Source organism: Protopterus annectens, chromosome 10.part0, assembly GCF_019279795.1.
Source record: "Protopterus annectens isolate FY-2018-M chromosome 10.part0, PAN1.0, whole genome shotgun sequence".
Lineage (NCBI taxonomy): Eukaryota > Metazoa > Chordata > Ceratodontiformes > Protopteridae > Protopterus > Protopterus annectens.
The window spans coordinates 853,279,138-853,298,667 of record NC_056744.1 but is presented as its reverse complement, the minus strand read 5'-3'; the positions used below and the strand labels follow the sequence as shown (position 1 = coordinate 853,298,667).

The 19,530-nt window shown below is 42.7% G+C and overlaps 1 protein-coding gene across 1 annotated transcript in view; it reads right to left on the bottom strand.

The window, feature by feature from the left end:
- HFM1 (helicase for meiosis 1) overlaps positions 1 to 19,530 on the bottom strand; it is a 3,254,758-nt gene that overhangs the window by 2,370,305 nt on the left and 864,923 nt on the right. Inside the window, exon 7 of the mRNA XM_044086815.1 lies at positions 5,958 to 6,119. Within this exon, the coding sequence (XP_043942750.1) occupies positions 5,958 to 6,119 (162 nt within the window). The remainder of the gene's footprint in view (positions 1 to 5,957; positions 6,120 to 19,530) is intronic.

Here is a 19,530-nt window from a genome sequence, read left to right as displayed (position 1 = left end):
CTACCAAGAAACGGTTGGTTGCAATAGCCCAATCCCATACTTTCATGGCCTCTCTGCAAAGAGGGTAGGACCTGGTCCCTCCCTGCTTGTTCAGGTACCAGACTACTGACATGTTGTCAGACTGAACGGCAATCATGCCCTGGGGGAGGTAACTGTGTAGTGCTTGTAGCAATAGAAGCACCGCCCTCATTTCCAGTATGTTGATGTGTAGGGAACTCTCGTCGGGGTGCCACTTGCCTTGGACTGACCTGCCCAGGTAATGTCCCCCCCACTCCGTCTGGGAGGCATCCGTAGTCAAAGTGGCCATTGGAGGAGGAGGAACGAAGGGTTGCCCCTGATCCAGGTTGGAGGACAGAAGCCACCAACGGAGGTCCTGTTTGCACGTCTCCGTGATTATAATGAGGTGACTGAGAGGGAGGTCCTGATACGACCACTGGACTGACAGGAGCCACTGGAGAATCCTCATGTGCAATCTTGCTAAGGGAACTAGGAGAACGGTAGCCGACATGGAACCCAACAGTTGTAGGACCATCCTTGCTGGGGCTCGACGTTTGAAGAGCAATGCTCGGACTTGAGATTGTAATGTTTTTATCCTCTCTGTAGGAAGATAGACCCGCATTTGCTTTGAGTCTATCTCTACTCCGATAAATCGTATGCGCTGAGATGGCAGCAACACAGACTTTGCCCAACTGAAGGTGATTCCTAGGGAGTTGCCTAGAGAAATAGTGGCTGCTAGGTTTTGTAAGAGTAGATGCCTGGAGGTGGCAGTTAGGAGCCAGTCGTCTAGGTATGGAAACACCTGGAATCCTAGACTTCTCAGGTGAGCAGTCACCACCGCCAAACATTTGGTGAACACCCTGGGGGCTGTGGTGAGACCAAAGGGCAGTGCACGGAACTGGAAATGACTGTCTCCCAGGCTGAAGCGCAAGTGTCTCCTGGACGCCTGATCTATCAGGATGTGATAATAGGCATCCTTGAGATCTATGGAGCACATCCAAACACCTTTCTCCAGCAGCGGGAGAATGGATTGTAAGGTAACCATCCGGAACTTGGACTTCTTGACAGAACGGTTGAGCTTGCTGAGATCCAAGATGGGCCTCATGTCCCCGGTCTTTTTTGGCACCAAAAAGAATCTTGAGTAAGTCCCTAATCCGGTCTGGTCTTCGGGACCGGTTGGATGACTCCTTTTTGAAGCAGCTTTGAAATTTCGATGGCTGCGAGATCCCATTGACTGGGTGGTGGGTCCGGGATTTTCCGGGATAGTGGGGGGGGCTGAGAAAAGGGGATGTTGTAACCTCCGGCAATGATCCGGAGCACCCATCGGTCCTGAGTGATATTCTCCCAGGCCTTTAGGTGCCTCGAAAAACGACCCCCGACTGGCTCCGGAGTGGCGCAGTCGGGCAATCCTTCAGGGATGCTGGAAGGTTGAGGAGCCACGAAAGGACTCATGGTCTCCAGTGTTGCGGGGGCCTCTGCCGCCTCTGGGACGGTGTCTTCCTGAAAAATTTCCCCCCTCTCTGCCTCTAGAATGGGGATCATCCTGCTGTGAGGGGTAAGTCTTCTGAGATTTGCGGAACCACATTTTCCCCCCTCTTCTAGCCTTGGGATAAGGCCGGAAGGGAGTGGAAAACCGTGCCCCTACGGCAGTCAAAGTCTTACCCTCTTGTTCACAGCGGGTCAAGGTGTCCTTTACCTTGGGTCCAAACAAGGAGGACCCATCAAAGGGAGCATCGGCAAAGGAAGACTTGAAGGCCTCCGCAAAATGACACAGGCGGAGCCAGGCTTGTCTCCGTAGAGCAACACCTGTACCCGCCACTCTACTCACCCCTTCAGCCGCATATGAAATGAGCCTCATGGACGAGTTCGATATTGATGACAAGGTAGCCAACTGAGAGCTAACCGTCTGGGCCAACTGCTCAGGTAGGTTACCAGAGAGGGTATCTGAAAGCTCCTTGACCAGATCCCTCTGAAGTCTGGTGATGTGCGTCAGGTAATTCAGAGACCTTAAAGTAAAGGCTGCTGAAGTAAGGGTGCGCTTCCCGTACCGATCGATACTTCTGGACTCTTTATTAGGAGGATGGACGGACGTCGAAGCCTCTGCCACATCTTGCTGGGTAGCAGATGCCACCACCAGGGCATCTACGGCCACACCTTTAGATAAGAATTCCTTTTCAGGGGGGACTGACAGAAATTTATTCGGGCGAGCTGGCACCAGTTCCACAGAATCCGGGTGCTCCCACTCCCTTCGAGAGATCAAATCCAGGAGCTCATCGAAGGGCGGAGACACCCAGGAGGCGGAAGGCTGAGCCCCGAAGGCCTTGAGGAAGACCGACTCCTCAGCGGAAGGGGGTTTGGACTGCCAGTCGCTTCATTGCTTGAGGATTTCTAAGATGTCCACAAAGGAGACATCATCGGAGGACGACTTGTGGGACCCCTCCGCATCATCGAGGTCGGTGTCCGAGGTGAGAGACTCATCAGGCGAGTCGACGTGCTTCCTCTTACACTGTCTCTTCCTGGGAGGTTCCTCCGAAGAAGCCTCGGAAGGACCCCCAGGAAGGGAGGAATCCCCAATGGGGGTGACCTCAGGCCCCAGGGCTCCGCTGTCTTGAGACAGGGGGACAACAAAGGAACAAGTCTCCATGCCAAGGGAAGGTGTTGGAGAGATGGTGGAGGTAGCCAAGGAAGATTTGGCTAAAGCACTCCTCATGGCCCTGAAGGCCGGACCCCTCGAGTCCTGGGAAGGTCCGACCCCCGAGGCCACAACGGTAGAAGGCACTCCCACAGCCGACACACCGAGAGGGAGGCTCGGAACCTAAAGCATCGGACCCGAAGCGTCACCCCCGGGGCCGACCGAGGAGGTCCGTGTACCGAACTCCGACCCACAGGTTGGGGTTGCAGTAAGGGTCGGAGCCGACCCGAAAACCTCCACCGGCTCCACCAGCACCGACTCCAACGGTGCCGAGGCTGTTGGAGGAGGAACCAAGACAACAGGGTGGACAATCGGCTCTGGAGCCGACTGGGCTGGAGCCGAGACTAACTTTTGGAAGACTGGAGACTGAAACAGCCTTTGAAGCACCCTGTCAATATCCGAATCGGACATCCTTGAGGACCGAGAAGAGACCGATTGGGCCCGAGTTGACTTCTCTGCCGGTTCTGAAAGACTGGGGGACCGGCTCCGAATAGTCTCAAGTAGTATTGGCGCCGAGGGAGATTCCACCAGCACAGTAATTTCCCTCGGAGCCGAAGGGGACTTCGGCGCCGAGGTAGAAGAGTCTGAGTGTGCGACCTTTCTCGGCTCTGAAACCATTGGAGCCGAAGAAGGTGACCCACCTCTCGATGCTCGAGCGCTCGGCTCCGAGGACAGAGGAGTCGAGGCTGGAGGCACCGAGGCAGACCGTTCCGACCTCGGCTCCTAAGTCCGTGGAGCCGACGGAGAAGCCTGCCTTGGTTTCTTTGCTGTCGGCTCCGACGGACTGGTCGGAGCCGAAGACTTCTTCTTCCTGGAAGTAGAGGGGGAAGAAGATAAAGCCTCCTCAAAGGAAGAGGTGATCATCCCTTTCAATATCAATTTGTTTTTCCTCTCTTGGAGGACACGGGAAGAAAAGGCATGGCATACACTGCACGACTCTTGAAGGTGCTTAGGCCCTAAGCAATAAACACACAGCGAGTGATCATCCGTTATAGACATCTTGTACCCACACTTGGTACATTTTTTAAAACCGAAGGTCTATGTTCTTTCGACATCACTAGAAAGACACCAAAAACCAACTAGGGACAAAAAGTAAGCACTGAGAGCCAAATCCCTCTAACTTAAGCAGGATTCGACCTATAAGCTCAGAAACAGACAGACAGGTAAAACTATAACAACGCTCTAACAGAGCGCGAGGGCAAGGCCCCTCTAACTAAAACGGGACCTAGATGTTAGAGGAACAAGTACCACACAAAAAATTTAACAACAATTTTAACAACACAAAAATCCTGAACTAGAGCGTGAGGAAACCCCTACCAATAAAAGCGGGAACCTAACACTACGAAAATTCACACAACTTTCCTCACAAAAAACACTCAACAAGTGATAAGTAGCTGTTAAAACAGCTTTTGGGTGAAAAATTAGAGAAATTCTGACAGAAAACTTGTCAGTAAAGAGTACTTAGCCCAGCCAAGTCGAGACCACATTTATTGCTATCAAGCAGCAAACGAGATCTGGGGAAGTAGTGGTGGTGCATCCTGGGATGTAGAATAGCTCAGCCAATTAGAGACTTCGCTCTATAGTATAGCGTGCCGAGTCGGAGCCGAGGATCGGCTCCGAACCCATCAGTACAGAATGTAGGCGAGATAGGATCACATAACATCCAGAGGTTTTCTCTCTCTCTCTCTTTAACTGAAAATGGACAAATGCTGGGATAGAAGGGTAGGAAGATAGGAGGATAGATAGACAGAGAGAAGAAAAAACACAAGAAAAACTTACTCAATGACTATAAAAACCTTGGAGGAGCTTAGATATATGGTGACCTGTGCTGTTCAAAATGAGAGGCAAATGATATCAGAGTGGAGAAGGGAGAGCGGGGCATTATGGATAGGGGAGAAGCTTGGATTTTGGCTCCAATACTGGAGTATATGGCTGAGTCAGATCTGTGCTGAATCCAAGTCCCATAGGTTGAAGACAAATGAAAAACAACTTCAAATAAAATGTTCATGTCGACACTAGCTAAAAGAATGACAAATATGTTGCCAAAATTAATAGAGACTGATCAATGTGGTTTTGTGGTGGGGAGGCAAACAGTTGACAACATTAATAGAACAACGATGACCTAAAGGTAAACAGAATGTAAGAAAATACCACTGTTGTTGGTGAGTCTAGATACAGAGAAAGCATTCAACAGGAAAGCTGCAATTGTATGAATAGGGCAATGGAAGCATTTGCATTCCATGATACAATAATAAGGTTAAATAGGAGGATTTATAAAGGATCAGAGGCAAAAATTAAATTGAGAATGGTATGGTTTTGAAATTATTGGTGGAAATATGAAAAGGCTATATTTGACGCCTAGAGGTGTCAGTGGGATGCAAGTGCAGTAGCACATGGAGGCATCAGTAGGCTGGAATGAGTTAAATAACAAAACAGTCCCCAAAACTGAGTTTGAACACTTTCAATAATAAGGCGTACTTCTACATTTTGTGGAGATAACTGAAGTCAGTGACAGTTTAACACTTTGTGACAACAGCTGTGGTGAATTAATCATTCAATCACCATTTTTTCTCTTATTTCCAGAGCAGAAAGCAGCCAGCTTTACTGCACAAAACACCTCCTAAATGTTGTCATATGCAGCCACTCACTATAGGTCTACTTTTGGTAAAAAATAAATGTCTTGTTAGAATGAGCAACAGCATTTCCAGCTGTGATCAACTCACATTTTCTTACCTCAACCTAAGGCCTTACACTATTTTTTGAAATCAGGCTGGTAGCTTCTTAAATTACATTACTATCAATGTGACAGATGGACAGGCTAGATGGATTCAGGATTCAGTTGATGACAGATGTAACACTCTATAGCAAAAGCTTGGGGGGGAGTAAAAGAATCATGCACACAGCATAACATTTTCTTTCTATTTTCTTATTTCCATTAGTGTCTGATGCCAGAGGAAATAACAACAGGCTTCCTTGCACTATACACATGCTAAAGTGATGTCCTCTACTGTGACCATAGTACAGTTTAGTTGTGGAGAATAATAAGCATTCCACCAAAAACAGCAATAGTATCACAAAGTGTGCTCAGTTCACTTTATAATTACCTTAATCTAAAGCTTAACACTGTTTCTAAATTCAAGATGATAGCTTCTTTAATGACATTAGTATCACTGTGCTACACTGAGAGACTAGCTGGATCTAAGATACTATGGCAGGCGAAATGTCCATAACACTTGCAGAAAATTTTTAGAAAATGTATTTGACTTACATCTGTAATGTTGGGGATTGTTGCAGAAACAGTAACAAACCGCATACAGATTTTTGCTTTAGTGTCCTCAGAAATGTGAGTTAGAACAGACTGTACAGTCTTCATTCGACTGACAACAACTTCAAGAGTAGCACCACGACCTTCATCTTTTAATACATGCACCTGGAAAACATAAATATCATAGAAGAAAGAATATCCATGCAGTGCGTAATGATTACAAAACACACTTTTTGATACAGTAAGTTATGGAGAAGCATAGCAATAGGTTCTTTAATAACCCCATCCAAGAGGTCATTAATCTGACTAGACAAAGACAGAAGCTATGTACTTACTATAATGCTAGATCTTGGTTGTCCCAAGTCTGTCCACCTGGAATGATGGGTATATCTGTCATCCGGCAGATCCAACCACAGCTTCATCTTCTCCAGAGCGTGGATTCCCTCCCTATTCCAGTGATGCACCATACCTCCACTCTAGCTCTCAGATCAAGTTTGCAGCCTAAATCACTCATGAAAAGTAAGAAAAGGATGGAAGGATGTACTTGCAAATGGGGGAACAAGCTTCAAGCTAGATTTACAAGGTCTGCCCAGAAATGTGCCAAGTTGGAGGAGGAATGCAGGTAGGTTGTCAAGCTGGACAGACTATGGATAGCCACAATCCGTGGATGGACTATGGATAACCATAATCCAATATTCTAATAAATATGTAACTACTGTATCGTAGGTGATCTCATCTGTCCACTTTGACTTATTGAACGGAACTTCCTGCTACCACAATTCTTGCATGGAATTATGAATGGGCACTTTTGTAAATTACAGCTGCAAAAGATGGTCTTGAGCTAGACAGCATATCTAACTTGTAATGTTTAGCAAAGGTGTGCATGACAGACCATGCAGCAGCTACATAAATATAATCTATGGTAGAATTAAAAAAAAGGTTGCAAAGATCTAATTACTTTATAGAGTATGATTAATGTTTATTTGATAAAGCTCTGGTGTTAGCCTGACAGTATGCAGCTGGACAGCCATCTGGACAAGGTGAGTTTATACACTTTCTGATGCAGTTTTTGAAGTGGAGTAGGAGACAAATAAATGGTTGCCTTTCCTGAAACTCTTTGTGTAGTGTAAATAAGATCATAATTATCTGTGAGCATCCATGGTGTCTAGCAAGTATTCTCCTTTATTGGTATGCTTTGGAAAGAAGACTGGAGAGGTGAATAGGCTGATTTGGGGTAGATTCAGAAGCAACCCTAGATATAAAAGAAGGATAGGTTCTATGGAAGAACATTTCTTTGGGAAAGATTATAGCTGTGATGAAAGAGCTTGCAGCTCTGATATTTGTCTAAGTGATAGCACCAACAGCAAGGATATATAGGGGAGAAACTTTAAGATAGATTAAAAGGCTGGTTCAAAAGGAGGTCATGTTAAAGCCCCCAAAACAATTTAAGGTCCTAAGGGGTGCAGGATGTTTAACTAGTGGTCTCAAAAGTAAGGTGCCTTTTGGGAAGGTCTTACAGGTTTTCTGGACATCTAAGGTTGTTGAATCAAAACCCAGGTGAAAATTGAAATTAACTGCTAACTGAACTTTGATGGTAGAGTAGCTAGAGCCAGAGTCAAAGAGAGTGACAATACCGAAGAAACTGGGGCAGAGAAAGGATCTGATTCATGCTGAAGGGTCCAAATAGAGAATATCATCCACTTGTTCCTGCAAAGCTTCTAAGTAGAATGTTTTTGAAAAGAAGAGAGAAAATGCAGCTGAATACACATGCTTACCATAACAGTAGATATTCAAATAGATCACTGTTGCAGTGGCCTAAGCCACCTGTTAAGGATAAGATACTGGGCTAGCTTCCAAAGTTTTAGGTTACCTTCTATGTGCCAGAAGGACCATTGCAGCTCGAAAGTGAGCTGAAGTAAAAGCAGACATATTGAAGCCAAAATTCAGAGTTTTCATGCCTCAGATACAAGGAAGACTAGAGTCCTGCTAAGGAAAAAATGTACTAGAAGAAGATAGAAAGATGGAGCCCCCCACCTTAGAATAAAACAATAAAAGGGATGGAAAGTTGGTGTTTGTACTACAACAATGATCTATATAAATACCTACTGTCATGATAAGTTGAAATAAATGACTATACTCTGTTCATCATTAGATCCCACTTGCACTAGCTTACACTATATGGGACTAATACCAAAGCTTAGAAAAAAAGGAGGAAGGAGAAAGATGGATGAGAGTACAGTCACCATTGTAGAATGCTTGGAATAAACTCTACCCTTGCCCTAGAGAAAGAGTCAATTTTGTAGTGTTTGGTAAAAGTGTGAAAAGAGGACCAAGCTGCTACCTCTAGAATACTTTGAGAGTCCATCCCTTTCCAAAAAAACAGAAGTTACTATGGTCATGGTAGAATGGAGCCTGCCTTTGCCTGGAAGTGTCTTGTCATGGTATACACAACAAAACTGAAGGTGTGATGCAGCCAATTAGAAATCTTTTGTTTTGATTCTGTTTTTCTTGCATTCATAAGAAATGAACAATTGATATGAATCGCTGAGCTCCTTTATCCTACCAATATAGCAAATGAGTTGTCGTGTGATATCCAAAATATGCAAGAACTTCTCTGTGTTGTTTTTTTTTGGTTCTGGAAAGAAAACAGGGCGATGAATGTTTTCATTCAATATAAATTCTGAAACCACTACAGACATAAATGAAATACTGGTTCTTAAAGAAACCCTGTATTTATGAAAGATAAGATATAGTTTGATCACTGTATGACTAATACTGTTTTCCATGATACAGACTTTAAATTAGCTTCATGAACTTGTTCAAAAGCAAAAGGTGTATGTTTCTCAAATACAAAGCTAAAATCCATTGGTGGAGTCACCTGTTTTCTAGGTGGGAAAATATGTAATTCCCTTTTCAGAAGCTGTTTCACTTGAGATAAAGAAGACAGGGGGATCAATGGCTGCAACTAACTGGAAGAGTAATAGAGGCCAGAAGATGATAAATTACACAAATATTGAAGAGTCAACACTGTTTGAGCCATAAAAGGATCTTGTTTCATTCAATGACTCCACCCACAGAATCTTCTCTACTTAGCCAAATATAATTTTCTAGCTGCAAGTTTCTTAGCCTCCTTTAATGCTTGCTGCACATCTTCAAGAGCAAATGTACCTAAAAGGTATTAGAACTCTATCATCCAGGCTGTAAGATGAAGAACTTGAAAGTTGGGGTGACTCAGAGAGTCCACATTTTGTGTAAGTCCACCCTGTGGAGAAGCTTGTGGTAATTGCCTTTCACCATTTTCAGCAGAAACAAGAATCAAAAGATATGTACTTACCATACGATAGATCTGTGCTGTATCCATCCGACTCATCCTGTGGGTTATTGGATCTGACGCAGGTCCAAAGCTAGCCATAGTCAGAATCTTCTGTAGCACCCTGTTCTCAGATTAAGTTTGCCCCCTGAAGATCACCACAACTTACTATGAAATTTAATCAAGAAAAAGTACAAGGAAGACACAATTGCAGAAAAGGTATCCGCCTATGCAGGCTTTGAGGCCAGACCACCAAGGTCAATCAGGAGCACTTCTTATAGAAATGACAATTTAGAGACAGCAAGGAGAGAGAGAGAGAGATGGTTGAGACAGACAGATACAGACAACATGACTCTATCACTATGGTATGTACATAACTTTCGTATAACGTTCGTATCCAGTGTTGTCTTATCTGCCCAGAATCAACCTGTGGGACAGAGTCCCCAGACAGTAATCCTCAGGTAGATCCTAGGAGAAAGAATTTCCATAACATGGTGGAACCAAAAGAAACTCTAGATCCAGCCTGAACATCTAGTCGGTAATGAGACACATAAGTATAAATATTAGACAAGGTAGCTGCAACACAGATATCATTGATAAAAGTCTATGAGAAAAATGCAGTTGGCTACTACCCTTGTTGAATTAACTTTAGGTTTTGCAGATAAAGGAATTTCTTTCAAGGTCTATGCAAAGGAAATGTCATCTGAAAGACATTTGCACAGGGCCACTTTGGAAACAGTTTTGGCAAGTCCTGCTTTAGAAAAGAAAACAAACAGTTGGTCAGACTTTCTGAAAATATTGGTCCTGTCCAAAAAGAATCTAAGCTGTCTATGAACTTCTAAACAATGAAGCAAATATTCTCCTTTGTCACTGAAATTTGGAAAGAAAACTGGCAGGTGAATGGGTTGGTCCAGATTAGATTAAGATGCAACCTTGGGCAGAAAGGACAGGCTGGTTCTTAAGGTGGCTCTGTCTTTATGAAAAATTAAGTAAGGAGGTACGGAAGATAATGCCTGAATTTCCAAAACCCACCTAGCTGATGTGACAGCCACCAAAAAAGGAGTTTTCCATGACAAAATGTTAAAAATACCATAGCTGAGGGTTCAAAGGGAGGTCTGGAAAGAACTTGCAGCAGTAAGGGAAGGTCCCAAGAAGGCACCAGGTCTCTGACCAGTGGAATTAGCAAAAAGGTGACCCACAAGAAAGCATTAGGAAGCTTGACAGCCACCACAGGAGTATTAATCCTACCAACATGAAAGTTAGAAATAAAAGCTAGTTGTTCCTTAATAGTCAAACAACTAAGGCCAGAATGAAAAAGATCAACCAAAAAGTCCAGAATGGCATCTAAAGGTGATGAAAAGGGATAAGAGCATTTGGCAGAAGCCCAGATAGAAAAATCTTCCATTTACTAGCATCACCCTTCCTGATAGATGGTTTCTGAGATGAAGAAAGTATGTGAATAACTTTCTGAGGAGAGCTTGGGAATCCTAGCCATCATCAGAAATTGGAGAAACCATGCCCTGAAGTTGAGGGACCTTAGGCTGGAGAGGAGTAATCCTGCAGGATAAAAAAATCAGATATGAAACTGGATCCAGTACCCAAAGGGGTGCAGAAGTTGAGTCCAAAGAAAGGGGAACCAGACCTGTCAGAGCCATAATGGAGCAATGAGGATGACAGTCGTTCTGCCACAAGCTGCGTACTGAAAAAATTTGGTTATCAGGCATGTCAGGAGATAGGCACTGAGGAGACCTGAGGGCTAAGCATACAGAAGAATGTTCCCTGGTGATTGTCCCTCCGGGGAGATCAGGAAATAAAATTGTTGCACTTTGTGTTGGATGGTGAAGCAAAAAGATTGCAGCAGTGGGTGTTCAAGCAGGTAAAAATCTACCCCTCTACCTTGGGATTCAGGGACCACTCGTGAGGCAACAGAATGTTCCTGCTTAAGATGTCCACCAAAATGCTGGATCTCCCCAGGATATGCATTGCAATCAGAAACTGTTTAGAAGACATCGCCCACTGCAAAACCCTCATGGCTTTTCGACTCAAGGGATAGGATCAAGTTCCCCTTGCTTGTTCAGATACCACACCACAGATGTGTTGTCAGCCTGTATTGCAATTACATTCTTGGGGAAGAAGTCCTGGAATGCCTGTAATGTTAGAAAAAACACTCTCATTTCCAAGACAGTGATGTGAGTATTGGCCTCATTCCTCGACCAGGTACCTTGGAGAGTCCTCCCCTTTAAATGCCCCCTCCTCACTCAATGAAAGAAGCATCCATAGTTACCATGGCCTGGGGATGGGGAAGAACAAAGGGCCACAACCAGTGGGGACTACAACTACTAGAAAATGTGGCAGCAAAAAACTCCTGTCAGAAGTGCTGGAAAGTCCATCAGGTGAATGAGATAGGAACACTGAACTGCAAGAGTCTACTGTAAGACTTTCTTCTGGAATTTTTCAAGAGGTATGAGACAAACAGAGGCTGTGATGTATCCAAGCAGATGAAGTATTGAAGCAGTAGAGGGTCTGGGAACCTGCAGAATGTGAGAAGCCTGTAGATGAAGTGAACTTAGCTTTGATAAATGCAGCTTGGCTGTCTGAGTTACTGTATCTAAATGACACTCAATAAATTCTAGCACCTTTACTGGTTCCAGGCTGAACTTTTCATGATTCACCGTTTTGTCCAAGGACAGCTGGAGTAAGGAATCATGAGCTTTGTATAAGGGATGCCTTTGTGGGAGCAGTTAGAAGCCAATCATCCAGGTAAGGGAAGACCTGGCACCCTTGCAGTCTTTGGCAGGCTGCAACTACTACCATGAATTTGGGGAACGCTCGGGGGGGAGGGTGTCGTGGTGTGACTAAAATGCAAAGTCTGAAACTGATAATGACTGGTGCCAAAAGCACAGAAATATCCTGGAATGCTTCTCTACCTTGCTGTGGTGGTAGGCATCCTTGAGATGCATCGAGCGCATACAGTCATCCTTCCTTAAAAGAGGCAGAATGCACTGCACTGTGATCATCCAGAATTTGCTCTGTTTGACAAAACAGTTCAATTTTCTGAGATCCAGAATGTGTCAGAGGTCCTTGTTTTTCTTGGGAACCAAACAGAATCTGAAAGCCTTACAGCTGTCCATGCTATGGGTAGCACAACAACACAGTAACCCACAAAAACAGCAACAACAACAATAATACGAGTAACTACACAATAACCACCTGCCTACCTACAGACCTAACCAGTAAGACACAGCAAATGTACTAGTATCTAAATCTAAGAAAAGTTAAAATAGATAGAAATCTCCACACAAGACAAAAAGGCTCAGACTGCCTTAACCAATAAACTCTGAAAGGTTAAGGAACCAAAGGTGGGAACACTAAGAAACACTAGACAGCAAAAAAAGCAGTACTAACAAACAACACTAAAACTAGACTATTAATATAACTATCACTAACCCTCAAAAAACTAACACTACTATCATATATCTAAAGGAAACAGGTAGAAGAAAAACAGGCAGTTGAAAATATTAGAACTAGTAATAGCCAAAGGACACTGTCAGAAAGAGATTATTATTGATCCAAACATAATGGCAAAAACTGAGATCTGAGGACAGGCTGCTACAGTAGGTACTTATGGGTGGAGGAGTTGGAGCTCTTAGTTTGAAGATTTTGGATATGTCCTGCTTTGGATTCGAGTTGAATCCAAACACCCACAGGTTGAGACAGGATAGATAATACAACATCAGATACACTGTTGCACTGGCCAAAAGGGAGTTACCAGAACCATTTTTGGAAAGTCCTTTTGAATCTTAAAAAGAACTCTGGTTATCTGAGGAAAGGGTGAAAATGCACGGGAATAAAAAGACATCTACCTTCCAGGTCTTCATGCAAGGGGTTCTGAGGCAGAATTCCTTTAAATGTCTTTTATGGATGGAGGCAAACACATTTATTTGAGTTCTCCACAGGTGGATGACTTCTAGAAAGACCCTGGGATGTAATTTCTATTTGAGGGAGTCTCCAGGTCTTGCTCATCTTGTCTGCCACAAAATTCTGCTCTGACGGAATGTATACAGCTTGTATGGATAGATTAAGCAGAGTCGAGAATTCCCAGCTTATCATAGCTAATCTACAGATCGCTAAGATCTGGTTCCCTCCTGCTTGTTTATATATCACATGACTGTGGTATTGTCTGTGATGACTAAGAGATGGTTTAGTGACTTGAGAGCATTTAATAATGCTATCATCTCTTTGATGCTTATGTGTTTCTTTTTGTCCTGCTGGTTCCATATGTCCTGCACTTTCGTAGTTTTTGTAACCGATTCCTATGTGAAAAATGATTCATTTGTGAATACAGATTGAGCAAGAGTGGGTGGGGAGAAAGAGAGACTTGGGCTGGGGAATAATCGATTCACCCACCAGTGAATTTTACTTTTGACAAAACTCAGCACTAAAATCTGGAAGAAAAGAGAGTGCTAGTATTAGGTCCAAACTGATCTGACGAAATTGAATTTTTCTCATAACTAATCTGGCTAAAGGAATCATGGGAATTCTACAGGTCATGAATCCTAAGATCCTGAGACAGTCTCTGGTTGCTTTGAGAATCTGGATGGAAAATGTCAGAAACTGTTCCTTTTAAAAGTCCATTTTGCTCTGTGAAAGAAAGATCATCATGAGAGAGGTACCTACGAGGCAACCTAGCAACATTATCTTACGAGATGGAATGAGAGATGATTTTTCTAGGTTTACTAGAAAACTCAGATGAGATAAAGGTTGCTGACAAAAGAAGAGATGTTTGCCATCTTGCAAAAAAGTCTGCAAAAAAAATGCAATTGTCTAAATAAGGAAAATGTGACTGCCCCATAACCTATAACCCAGACTCATGGTGTTTACTCTTAGAGCTGTTGACAATTCAAATGGTAAAGCAGAAAACTGAAAACATAAACTAGACAGAAAAAAAATCAAAAAGAATCTGAAGACAATGGGTATGACGATAGACATCTTTACAGTCTAAAATTACTAAAAAAATGCAAGGAGAACTAACAAATAAAGACAGTATAGAAAGCATTTTTAATTTTGGAATTTTTATGTACAAGTTTAGAAATAAGAGGTCTAGCACTTGCCTCCAGGTTCCTTCCTTCTTTGACACCAAAAACTTCTTGAGTAAAAATCTGTTTATCTATTTCTATTTAGGCTGGTGGGACAGGTTCTAACATTCTCTAAGACAAATTTTGATCCAGAATAGGAGGAAACAGAGATTTGATTGCTTAGATGTGACATCATCCCATGAAATGAGAGCATGGTGTCCCACTGCCAGTTGAAACCTTTAATTCTTAGACCCAGGTGCCTGAAGTAATTAAAATCGTTCCCCAGAGGGAAGTGAAGATATAGGTTTTCAGAAAATTTTAAGGGGAAGGGAAGGAGATTGATGATTGTCATAGTCAATCTGCTTTTTTGGGGTTGTCGATGGGCTTCAGAAGAACATCCTTTCTTTTTGAAACATCCTGAAAGTCAGTTTACCTGTCTGTTATTGGAATTGTTTGAAATGTTTTGTATAAAAGAACCTGAGCCTAGAAGGGAAGTTACTATTATATTTGTGAAAAAGGGACTGAAAAATCTGAGAAATCTCTTGAAGTAAATTTCTGCTTTCATCACACATCTTGAGGACTTTAGAAGAAAAAGATTGAAACACTTCTTTGTCCAGAGGTACATTCAAAGGTTCTGCTGTAACATCCTCTCGTAAATTATGGTTGTGCAGCCAAGCAAATCTCCTTATAATGGACCCAGTGGCAGCTGCTCTGGAAACAGTATCAATTATGCCATAGGAGCACTTAAGAGAATGTTTGGTAACCTGAGACACTGAGGAAAGTAAATTTAAAGATGTCTTAGTGTCAGAAGAACAAAGATCGGTAATTATTTTTCATACTGTCATGGTTATTTGTAGATCTAACTCTAATGCTAGCTCCATCCAAAATAAGCTACAAATTGCGTTCTTGGAACTAAACAAATGGCTTTCCTGAAACAAACTACTATTCAACCCTAAAAAGATAAATCCATGCTGACTGGCACTATGTAGAGACTTACAGAAGCCCTTATCTCACTCTATATCACAGATCTAAGCAACAACCTCATTAAATCTACCACTTCATTTAGATATCTGGACATCTGTTTCACTCACTTGCCAAGGCCACAGCTAAAGTCGACTTCGCTATTTTGGGCCAGTAAATATCCCAATTTCTTTCAAGGTCAGGGACAGCTGCTTTATGAAAAAGGGTACTGCTTTCTCAACTCCAGTATGGCCTGCCTCAGGTTGCCATTATTTCAAAGAGAAACATTACTATTTTACACTTTATCTAACAAATAAAGTTTTCTGCATCAAAACTAACTCCCCTAGACATGAACACTACTGTCTTACACTTCAGAAAGCCAAATGGCTTCCTACTGAAGGCAGAACCAACCTCCATGACTCCCTTCTATTCAGTCTCCTACACCACGACACCCCTTCCCCACTCACTTTGATTAATTCCATCCAACCTAAGCTCTGCCTCCAATGCCCCTTCTCTTCTAACTCCACCTACAATATCTCATTCCACAGATCACAGCTTCTCTAAGCTTGCTGCTAACTCTGGCAATCTATCCCCCATTAACTCTACATTGCAGTTTACTAATCTATATGCTATTATATTGCACCATTTGCATCTGTTATACAGAACTTTTTGCTCCTCACTCAATTATTTCTTTCCCCTGCTTGCTTTCCATATTCCACTTCCACACACATTATCCACTTTGGGTTCAAACAATTTAGTTTTTACCATTTATTCTCCTCTCCTCTGTCTTCCACCTCACTTAATTTCAAAAATCTACTCACATACAAATCCATATTTACATTATCTCCTTCACTACTGCTGTTCTCCTTACCTTACTGATATACAACATTTCCCAAGCCCAACTTCTTTTTTGATGCGTCTTTAGTTCTCGCCACAGTTTGTGGCTGAAATTTTACTTGTAAATATGTATATTTCCCATGGTGCTTATGCTTATTTTTGTTCCACTGACTGTTTGCTATGCACACTACAGATTTACTCTTTTGTTATTACTATGTTTGTATTCTAGGCTGAGCCTGCAGTAGGTCAGTTTTCATCAGTGTTCTACTCCAGTAGTAAAAATTAAAATAGATAAAAAAAAAGCCAGAAGAAATGCTGTGTGCTTGAAAATTTACTGTTTGGAAGGCTAAGGTAAAAGAAGTACATACCTTCTTTCCAAACATATCAAAAGTTTTTCCATCTTTATCTGACAGACTAGGGTTAGAAACCATTAGCTGTTTGAAAGAAGCAGCTATAGAAAGGGAAACAAATGAGGGCTCTTCCCTCAGATTCCTATAGAGCAATGTGTGAGATTGTGTAACCTTATATATGTAATCAGATTTCCTAAGGGTCAGAACATCTTCTGGGGTTGCTAAAACTGGAGGGATTTCCACTGGTTGAGGAGAATCTACATGCAACAACTCATAATATCTTTTCTGGGTCTCAGACATTTCTTTCTGTGTTCCCACTTAAATAAATCCTTCATTTTACCAATGGTGTCAGAAAAGGATAACTCTTCATCCATTCTGGTAGCATATAGGAATAAAGCCCTGACTACTGACCAGCTGATGTGGGTTCAGTTAGCAGCTCAGGCAACTAACACAGCAGCAGGGAAAGATGGGCAATACCATCCCTAAGAGGGAGGGAGGGCCTGTGGACATCTCCTGTGACAACATCTTGTAGAGACTGGGAAATTGAGCGATGGGAGGTGTGGTCAAAAAGGGGAAAAGGGTAGAGACATGCTGAGTTGCTAAAGAGGCAGGAGCAATATGGCACACATCCCACTTGCACTCCCACCACTTGACATACCACAGGTTTTGCACTAGAGAGGGGAGAGGGGTGAAACAGGGTAGTTCAATACAGAAAAAAATAAATGGCTTGATTTAGGAAGGCACTGCCCCCCCCGACCAGGACATCCTTAGGATCCTTGATGGCCCCAGCATAAACTCGAACATCAGGACAGGGGTTAGACTGATGAGTTGGTAGACCCAGCAAACAATGTGGAGCATTGGAATGGCTGATAGAATGAGGGAAAGGGAGGGGAAAAAAGTTAAAAAAAAAATAATAATTCTTTAGCTGGAGAATCTGAAGACATATTTCCCTCAGACTCAAACTCCCAGTTATCTGGTATAGAAACTTGGGAGGTAAAATCCAGTTCTACTTTCTGGACATCAGACTCTGAATCAGAAGGAGAGGGGCACACTTTCCTTTTAGATTGTAGAGAAGATTCATATGTAACAACTGAAAAGTTTTAAATAAGCCTTAGGCAAAGGCAAATAATTCTTCCTTCACTCCCTTAGCTGAAGGAGACAGAGGAGCAGAAATAAGTTCAAGTTTGTGCGTCCATTTCCTGGGAGTGTCTGTCTAGAAGGAGTGTTCTGATGTACAGTCATCTCCCTGGGAATTAGACTGCACTGTACTGCTGCATAAGGAAATAACATCAACCCCCTTCTCCGCTGCTAGCAAGAGTAGTTCTCTCTGCCTAGATGCAAGTGTGGCCTTGGAGGATGCTCTTGTCTCAAGGCTCTTTACAACTTCATGAGGAAGAATACCAGAGGAGATGAGAGAAGCTAACAGACGATCTGCAGACTGGCCACGGTGGAGTCACCTGCAGAAAGCCAAGGCAAATAGGAAAGTAGAATGGAAGCCAAAGCGTCCATGGATACTTTTCTCTTTTTGGTGACTGGAGGGGTACGTCCAAGGAACTGTAACTCTTCTTTATAAATCCACAGGTGAAAGCCTTAAGGTTTTGTCTTTCTAAATGTAACAGGAAGGAAAGTACCATTGTGTAAGTTGCAATTAGCCATAACAGTAGACGGTCTAATTCTTCACTGCTGCAGTAGACTTTAGGATATACAGGCTGTTTCCTTTCTAGAAAACAACAACTAGCCAAATTCCCCTCCAGCACCTTCACTCTGTGCTGATTGGATAATCCCAAGGAGGGAACTCAGCAGTCAGAGTGAAGCTTTCTTCAGACTTTCTTGCTCATACAAGAATAGAATAGTTTAATGATCCTGAATCAAGTAACCAATAATAACAAGGGAACATATAAAGTAGAAACAAACGCAAACCTACATTATATCCTATCTCCAACTATATTGAAGAGTAGGAGGGTGGATGGTGGCTGCAGCTTTTGCAGCAGTGAGGAATTTGAACATCTACTGCTATGGGTAAATGTAACTTAATAAACTGTACTATGTTCTATAGTCCTACTGCTGCAGTCATCCTTAGGCTATATGGGTTCATAGGTAGGTACTAGGCTATCGGCCCAAGGGCCTACGTAAGCCTAGCCAGCAAGGTTCCATAGCTTACGCCACCCAAGAAAGTTATTTTCCTGTGCCACTGTCCAGCAGAGAAGCAGAAGTGATCCCCGGGGTGTATTTCCTATTTCCCATCCACTCATCAAGATTTTTCTTGAACAGTGCCAGTAAAGAACTTTGCTTGACATAGAGGGTTGATTACCAATGATTATCTAACTGGGGAGAAGAAGGATATGGATCCAGGAGCCCCTGGAGAATGGTGCTAGCAAAGTTTGACGTGGTCCTAGAAAATGATAGAACACCTGGTAATCAGAATTGCTTGGTGGGCTGAGGGTGTGATATGGATGCAGTAAAATAATAAAAATGTCAGAAAACCTGAGAATAAAAGCCTGCCATCAGACTGTTCTTAAGCAGCAATTATGCTTTTCTGGATGGTCTGCACATACTTCCAAGACTAAGAATGGTTATAATGGCTCAGTGTGGTCTGGAAAGATTTTCCCTATTTTGAAGTCCTTTAGCAGGGCTTCACAGTAACTAATTGAAGCTACAATGGCTGAAATAAAAGCATCACAAAATTGACAATGAGAAACATCAACTTTTATAAACATCATTACCAAATGCATTTCCGGAGGGGCAAGCCACCCTCCACCCCATATTTGCATCTCTAAATATACTAACTCCAACAGCATAAAGCCTGGGTGTTAAGTGGCAAACTTCAATGCTCTCAATGCTGTACAGTCTCAAAACATTCAAGTCACACCATATACTAAGGATACTACTAAATAAATTCAGCAAATCCAATGTTGAACACTGTAGTTAATTGTTATTCATGTATCACGTCAGTGGTGCCCTGGATGACATTTTCAAAAATTTATTCTTAAAAGGTACATCAACAATCTGCTTCCAGAGTTTTTCTTTTTTTTTTGTAAAAAAAA